Source organism: Anabrus simplex, chromosome 10, assembly GCF_040414725.1.
Source record: "Anabrus simplex isolate iqAnaSimp1 chromosome 10, ASM4041472v1, whole genome shotgun sequence".
NCBI classification, from domain to species: domain Eukaryota; kingdom Metazoa; phylum Arthropoda; class Insecta; order Orthoptera; family Tettigoniidae; genus Anabrus; species Anabrus simplex.
The window spans coordinates 9,830,001-9,838,942 of NC_090274.1; the positions used below are offsets into that span (position 1 = coordinate 9,830,001).

Genomic DNA, 8,942 nt, shown 5'->3' on the forward strand with positions numbered 1-8,942 from the left:
CATGGTGCACCATCTTGTTGAAACAAGCACTGTCTCTGATGATAAGGAAAGAAATCGTTGATTGAAAGTAGCATATTTTGTTCCAGTCTGGTATAGACACCAGTGTACCATCTATCACATGTAGTCGACCAACACCATCACACTGACTGGATGTTTCGTAGTAGCGGTTGTGCAATTCTGACAACAAATCTTCGCCAGCTCGACGACACACGTATTTGATACCATCACTTCCAAACATGGAAACACGTATCTCATCACTCCAAATTACCTTGCTCCAGTCCACATCAGCCCATGTTCTGTGTTTCAGAGCCCACTTTACGCGTTTCTTCTTTTGTTTTGCATTAAGATAAGGTATTTTTCTTGGCCTCCTGGATGGTAGACCATTTGCGCACAATTTTCTTCGGACTGTTCTGTCAGTAATGGTGAGTCCAGATGATTCCAGAACGTCCTTAATCTGTTTTGAAGTACGCCGACGGTCGTGTAATGCAAGGCGTCAAATTATTCTTTCATCTTGAGGAGAAAGCACAGGTTTTCGTCCAGTTCTAGGAACAGTTTTAGTACTTCTGGTTATACTATAACCTTCCCAACCTTCCTTACACCTAACTTAGTAGCTCCACCACCCAGCCTTGTTGCAATCTCTTCAAACGTATACCCTTCCTCACGTTTCTTGGGCGTAGGTGCCATTCTTCACTGAAAGGACAGCTAACAAGTTGAAGAAATGTTCACTCACACAGCAAAATGAAAGACTTCTTCAGATCACAGCAAGAAGCAGACTAAAGCACACCATTACTCAATAATCCGTGAAGGTTAATAACAGTGACATCAGCCACAGTATACCACATAACAATAATGGAAATGGGAAGGAAACCTGAGCTCAATAAATGGATAAATTTTTCCCACACTTTTCTCATCAGCATTGGTACATAACAATGAGAGTAAAATTACAATAAAACCAACAATGCACATTACAAAGTTGTCATAAACAAGTAACAGTGTTGTAAGGTGTCATAAACAACTGAAGACCGAGCTCGATAGCTGCAGTCGCTGAAGTGCGGCCAGTATCCAGTATTCGGGAGATAGTGGGCTCGAACCCCTCTGTCGGCAGCCCTGAAGATGGTTTTCCGTGGTTTCCCATTTTCACACCATGCATATGCTGGGGCTGTACCTTAATTATGGCCACGGCCACTTCCTTCCCAATCCTAGCCCTTTCCTCTCACATCGTCGCCATAAGACCTGTCTGTGTCAGTGCGACGTAAAGCCAATTGCAAGAAAACAACTGAAGAAATTAAGCTATATACTCTCAGTAAGTAGCCTATTTGTTCTGTGATATATGCCTGGATCCAACCTATAACAAAAAGTGTCCAGAATTATGTCCACTAGTCTAATCTGGTTGATAACAGACAACCACAGTATGAATCGGAAGATATTGTCGTCGACTTCAAAATAGTCCCGATGTGTATTTCTGTCCACTTCTCTGTTAATGTTTTATTCCTTAGAAAACTTAAGCATAGTTGTATGAGAGGCATTGCCGTAGTATGACTTAAACCCCGATCAGATCAAACACGTTCAAACATTATTGCGCATAATTACAGATCCTAAGTGTCCACTGATTAGTGTAAGGTATAAATAAACTGAGACACTTATATTCTAAAAAGAAACTAATATTTATCGTCAAGTTTCATGAAATTATAGAGACTGCATGCGAAAACAACAAATCCACGTTTCCAACATGCCCGCTTGCCCGATTCACCATCTTGGAACGATCGATAGTAGCTTTAAGGTCTGAGGATTGGAGTCGGTCTTGGTTCGAGTACGATGGATTTGTGATGTGGTGGTGGTGGTGGTGATTATTGTTTTAAGAGGAAGTACAACTAGGCAACCATCCTCTATATAACACTAATCACAGAGGAAAAAAATGGAAGGGGTCCGACACTTCGAAAAATGAAGGTATCGACCAAAGGAAGACAAGGGCCACGAATGGCGTGAAAATGAAAGACTCCCTAGCCCTCACAAACCTAATAGCGTCGGGGTCAGAAAAGAACAAGAGTTGACCAAGGAAGATCTGATAGGATAGATGAAAGTGAGGAGCCTGGTACAAGTAAGTGGAAGCAATGCCAGGACTCAGGCAATGGTCCTGTGGCCGGCAACCCGCGGTCCAAAGTTCAGAGCCCCTGTGGCCCCTTTTAGTCGCCTCTTACGACAGGCAGGGGATACCGTGGGTGTTATTCTACCGCCCCCACCCACAGGGGGGATACTGAAGGGTCAGAAGTCGATATGGGACGAGATTCAAGTTTCTAAATGTGTTGAATTTAATATATTCATTTCAAGTCGTGCAGGTCCCCAACTCACGAAAAACGTGTCCGACGCGTTGGCTGAACGGTCAGCGTACTGGCCTTCGGTTCAGAGGGTCCCGGATTCGATTTTCGGCCGGGTCGGGGATTTTAACCTTAATTGGTTAATTCCAATGGCACGGGGGCTGGGTGTATGTGTTGTCTTCATCATCATTTCATCCTCATCATGACGCGCAGGTCGCCTGCGGGAGTCATATAGAAAGACCTGCACCTGGCGAACCGAACCCGTTCTGGGATATCCTGGCACTGAAAAAAAAGCCATACGACATTTCATTTCACGAAAAACGTTTCACAGCATAAATATGCACAAGACTACTTCTCGTGTTTTAAATATGGATATGTTTTGGTCTATCTGGAACTACCGTTTGCAATTTCCCCATACTGTTGTAACCATGGCAACCAGCGTTCGTCATCTATTGTATACTAGATCAGCAGTGCCATCTGTACGCTGCTATAAGAACGCAAGCTTCGTGAGAACGAGTACCATATACTTGGTGGTAATTTGAACATTAGCACCTGATAAAGAGTTTCTTTTCTTCATGCGTGACACTGTATGTTTGCTCTTGAATTAAACTAGGACCCAGCGAGTTCCACTACATGGAGTACTACGAGCAGTCGCAACAAACCAACAGTACTTTTACTATCACCGTCCATTACGGAGTATAACTAATGTACCCAAACCTATCTCTGAGCGTGAATTTGTAAACACATTTTTATTTGATTACATCAGCATTGTATTTTTTTTTCCTTCTGGGAAAATACTTAATTGAGTCTCTAAACTCCTGTATTTTGTTCAGGGCCGTAAAAAATGAGGTACGGGCCCGCCTGGCAAAATAAAAATTCGGTCCCCGTGAAGTATAGTGTATTAATAATGTTTCTGCTTTCCACTAACTACTTTTGATGGTTTTCGAGGACGCCGAGGTGCCGAAATTTAGTTCCGCAGAAGTTTTGTGTACGTGCTCGTAAATGTACCGCCAGGAGGTTGACGTATTTGAGCACCTTCAAATACCACCGGACTGAGCCAAGATCGACCCTGCCAAGTTGGGGTCAGAAGGCCAGTGCCTCAAGCGTCTGAGCTACTCAGCTCGGCAAATACAAGTAATGTAATGTATCGTCAAGTTACTGTAAGATTATTAAAATATATCCCTCTTTCTGTCTTTCTTTCTTTCTTTCTTTCTTTCTTTCCTTCTTTCTTTCTTAACTCGTTTACCGTTTTTCCATCGGACTCAGCGAGGGATCCCATCTCTACCGCCTCAAGGGCAGTGCCCTGGAGCGTGAGAGTTCGGGTCAAGGAAATACAACTGGAAAGGAGGACCAGTACCTCAATCAGGCGGCCTCACCTGCTATGCTGAACAGGTGCCTTGTGGGGGGGGGGGGGGAAGAGGTTGGAAGGGACAGACAACAAAGCCGGAAGGAAGCGGCCGTGGCCTTAAGTTGGGTACCATCCCGGCATTTGCCTGGAGGTGAAGTGGAAAACCACGGAAAACCACTTCGAGGATGCCTGAGGTGGGAATCGAACCCCCTCTACTCATTTGACCTCCCGAGGCAGACTTGACCGTATTCCAGCCCTCGTACCACTTTTCAAATTTCGTGGCAGAGCCGGGAATCGAACCCGGACCTCCGAGGGTGGCAGCTACTCACACTAAACACTACACCACACAAGCGGAATTTTTGACAATTATGATCAAAATTAAGTGAAACTTGAATTTCTGACTTTCTGCTGAACATCTGTTACTTTCATCATTCAATTTGGGTTTTTTAAAATTTGAATTGTTGCGTTGAAATACACCAGATGCCTCTGCGCTCGGCACCGGCGGTTCGCTCGCCGACTGCACATCTCGATCACAGTGGAGAATCGCTAGATGAGGAATAGTGACCTGAAATGCGGAATCGGTAAGTACTACTGTAAATAGGTAGATAGAAGTGACTTTTTTAATATGGGGGGAAAAGGGTGTCCCGTTTGGTGTTACATCCTCAAATACGGGAAATTCGGTATAATACTGCACATCTGGCAGATGATAGTAAGAACGCCTGTAGGGAGGCAGTAAGGAGCACAGTGTACTTTCACTGTTGTTGTGAACATGCTGACATCTTTATCTTCCTATTGATTTATGCAGAACTGTAGGCCTGACTTTCGCCCTTCACACCCCATGTATCATCCAATGACAGCTGCAGTAAGGCCGCACCCACACCTCTAACAAGGACTTGGAGGAGACCGTCTGCGATAGAACTTCAGATGATGACCAATTAAGACATCGGAAATTTAAACGTAATAATAGCCAGTTCTGCCGTACTTAAAAAATATCAATTTTTGGCTGCAGTTTTAAATGGAACGTGGTTGGGCATTTTAACATGGATATGGTTTTGGTCTATCTGGAACTACCGTCATGTGTTTCCCCGACACGATTGTAACCATGACAACCACTAGGTCGGTAGCCTCATGTCTTCGTTGCTATAAGAACATAAGCTGTTATTTACATGTTTTAACTCTTTCTCTCGGTTTCTAAGCCTGCTTTTCCATTTAGTGGAGAAAAATCTTATAGTTGGGTGGTCATCTTAGTATTTATAATAAAAATCTTCCGGGCTGTTATGCCGTGGTCCACTCCTCTCGCTTCTCCCAGACGTTTCGACTACTGCTGCGGTAGTCATCTTCTGTGGCGTCGTGTAGATACGCTCTCCTGTATGGTGGTGGTGGTGGTGATTATTGTTTTAAGAGGAAGTACAACTAGGCAACCATCCTCTATATAACACTAATCAGAGAGAAAAATGGAAGGGGTGCGACACTTCGAAAAATGAAGTTATCGGCGAAAGAAAGACAAGGGGCACGAAGGGCGTGAAAATGAAAGACTCCCTAGCCCTCGCAAACCTAATAGCGTCGGGGTCGGAAAATGACAAGTGCTGACCAAGGGAGGTCGGATAGGATAGATAAAAGTGAGGAACCTGGCACAAGTAAGTGGAAGTAATGCGAGGACTCAGCTAAGGGCCCCGTGGTCGCCAACCCACGCTCCAAAGTTCAGAGCCCCTGGGGCCCCTTTTAGTCGCCTCTTACGACAGGCAGGGGATACTGTGGGTGTTATTCTACCGCACCCACCCACAGGGGGAACTCTCCTGTATCCCGCTGGCGACTGCGGGATTCAGGAGAGCGTATCTACACGACGCCACAGAAGATGACTACCGCAGCAGTAGTCGAAACGTCTGGGAGAAACGAGAGGAGTGGACCACGGCATAACAGCCTGGACGATTTTTATTATATTGACACCGGCCGTGAAAGCCTTCATACTTTAATCATCTTAGTATTTGCCTTACAGAACTTTTTTTTTTTTGCTAGGGGCTTTACGTCGCACCGACACAGATAGGTCTTATGGCGACGATGGGATAGGAAAGGCCTAGGAGTTGGAAGGAAGCGGTCGTGGCCTTAATTAAACTACAGCCCCAGCATTTGCCTGGTGTGAAAATGGGAAACCACGGAAAACCATCTTCAGGGCTGCCGATAGTGAGATTTGAACCTACTATCTCCCGGATGCAAGCTCACAGCCGCGCGCCTTTAGCCTTACAGAACTTGGCATCACAAAATGTGTGACGGAAATGTGACCCTAGCAACCGTGCAGGCTGGTGGTCATATGAAATTAGCAGCCGTTGATGGATGGCCGTCACCGAGAAACATATTTATAATCATTTGATTTCCGAAAAAGGAAAAATGTTGGTTTTTTAAAATTCACCTTTCTGTACATTAGTATAGGATGTTCTGGCACAATGCCACGTGACACATTTTTTTCAGTTGTTTTCCGCTTACAATTCCTTCATTGTATAAGGTATCGAAATGAACGAGGTGTACTTTGAAAGAGAAAGGTCCAAGTATTACAACAGTTTGACAGAAATAAAAATGCGGCCGTTGCATCTCACCCGGTTTTCCAAAAGCAGTCCTTCCATAAATCTCGATTGGATTTGAAAGAAAGATATCTACATATTAATGTTATATATCGTTGAAGGGGGGGGGGGGGCAAGAAACGGTAAATACAAAGATAGGCCAATGTATGTAATTTATGTTGGTTGATTCGGACAAAAGTTGTTAAGTTGCTAATTTGATTGAAATCTATTCAGAGTGTAACAATAAGGCAGGTGGAAGAAAACATGTTTTGTGTCTCCTGAAACTATTTCCATTGTGCATTAATAACGGGAATAGAACGTAGCATCATAGCACAATGAATGTTCAAATGGCCCTCCGTTAGCATTGAATCCTGGCTACGCTGTGTGTCGATACTCTCCCTAGCTCGCTATCATCACCCCACATCGAGACGAGCAGGCTGCCCACGGGCATCAAACACCGATATCCGCGCCATCAGAGCTTACTGCGTGCCTGGCATCCTACCGATCCTTGAATTCGCGCCTCTACCTCTTCACGCACTAATATGAATCACATTGACCGCCAGAGTATTTCACTGTCGAAACTTGAGCAGCTATCAGACACTGGGTAAGTTATCTACTCGCAGGAAAGTAGCCGACCTTAGATTCCTATACAACGCTGTTAACGGTTTATTTCGTTCTCCTGAACTTGCATCCTTCTTTTCCCTATAAATCCACCCCTTCATATTCCTTACTCCCGCATCTTTCTTGTTCAAAGAACTGCATTAATTCATATTCCAACTATCCTTAACTCTTTGTCTTCTTCGTATGCCTCCTTTGATCGATTCTTCCTCAACTTAACCTAGCCCATTTCCTTCATAGTCCTTTTCTCTCTTCTCAGTTCTCTCCCCTCTATTGTACATAATGTAATGTTTATTTATTTTTACCGTACTATACCGGTACTTATGTGTCATATCAGTATTTATCTTACTGCGCCTAGCTATGAGCTCTTCTCTTTATTTTCCTTTAAATCTTTAATTTTCCTCGTTCTTTATGTTCTATTCTTCCATTAATTGTGTCATTAGATGGTTTTTCTTCATTACTCTTTCATATTTTTCTTTAAACTTTGGATTGTTCTTCTCTATTGTAAATTATTTTTTCACTGCGTAACTGTCTAATTCGGCATCTCGCTGTTTTGGTTTCCTAAATAAAAAGAAATAAAAATGCTATTGTATCAACCACTCGCCTGCATCTCGACTGAAGCTCGCGTTGTATTATATATAACCATGTACTGTCTGTTCTCTCTGAATCGTGTTAATAATAATGAATTGTTGAAGGATGCTCTAGTGAAAATGTCACGTCTGAAGTAGATTTATGTTGTGTTTCAGGCCACAGGCTGTCTGTACGACCACATCCGATGGGGGGAGGCCTTCGTCGTGGTCTACAGTGTCGTGGACAGAGCGAGCTTCAACGATGCGCACGAGCTGCTGGGGAAGCTGGCCCAGATCAAACTGCCTTCCTACTACACCGCTCTCTTGTTGGGAAACAAGAGGGATCTGGACCACTCCAGGTGGGTCTTCAGTCTTGCTAGGGTAACCTTATGTACTGTGCTTGCAGATCAAGACAAACCTTCTAACCCTTCCGCCGTGTGTTCCAGGGAGATCGGTGTGGACGACGGTCAGGAGCTCTCGTTGCAGTTCGGCTGTCAGTTCTACGAAGTAAGTGCTGCCGACAACTTCGCCGGGGTGTCCCTGGCGTTCCAGTCTCTGCTTCGGGAGGCCCGCTCGGTGCAGCTGCTGCGCGCGTTGCCTATCCGCCGAAAGCTGGGGGTCAACAGCGTGTCCAAGGTGCTAGGCAACATATTCGGCAAGAACAACAGTCAGACCGGGAGCAAAGCGGACCGCAAGAAGAGGCCGTCGCTCTCCATCTGACGCCCGGACTGTCTGTCTTGATAGCGTCGTCAGGGCATCCTACTGACAGACATGTCGTGTGTGGTCGCTCATGATCCGAGCTTGTGTGATGGACTGTCAAATCCCTGACGTCAGGATCGAACAGAAGAAGAACGTGTTGCCAGGAGACGAGCGTGTCTGGCAGGCTTCCTTCGGTGCGGTAATTAGCCCTAGGGCAGTGACTCCAACAGCGATGTCGTGGAGTCCAGCTACTTGAAAAGACGCCACATAACTGCTGCTAACCTCAGTCGAACGAACAGCAGTTTCACGATCGATGTTGAGAGTTGATAGCAGTAGGAAACAAACATTTAAAAAGGAAACAGCGATTGTGGGCTCATTCTTTAAAAGGTGACCGTCCTACAATTGGACTGTTTTGCAAAATATACTCTAATTTAAGAAAATATCCAAACTTCTTTCCTGTCTGTCTCACTCTTTATTTTTAAAGTCCTGGTCTGCATATTCACCAGCAGATGAATCCCATAATGATGGTCGGAACTGGATTTCGACTTTCTATCTTTCGGTGTCTAAATTGTCCATGTTTCAAAGAAACAGTATAATACTGCACATACAGACTATGATGTTCTGTGGTGTCGATTTAGTCTTGGCCTTCGTGACACCGATGCCAGTAGCGTTAGTACTTGGCATCTTGGTTTAGCAGCAGTGTTGACGAGGAGACCTTGTAATCGTGTCCGCACAGATGTGATCTATTTTCAACCAGGCCATGATGAGAACGTTCGCAGATTCAAATTGTTTGTAAGGCTTAACTCCCACCAATTCGGAGACAATGGAATTGGAATAT

At 44.7% G+C, this 8,942-nt stretch overlaps 1 protein-coding gene across 1 annotated transcript in view; it reads left to right on the forward strand.

Moving 5' to 3' along the window:
- The window catches only part of LOC136882032 (ras-related and estrogen-regulated growth inhibitor), a 252,515-nt gene extending 244,009 nt beyond the window's left edge, over positions 1–8,506 (forward strand). The window contains exons 5-6 of the mRNA XM_067154536.2: positions 7,583–7,764; positions 7,852–8,506. Of these exons, the coding sequence (XP_067010637.1) occupies positions 7,583–7,764; positions 7,852–8,125 (456 nt within the window). The 3' untranslated portion in view covers positions 8,126–8,506. The remainder of the gene's footprint in view (positions 1–7,582; positions 7,765–7,851) is intronic.
- Positions 8,507–8,942: the final 436 nt, after the last annotated feature.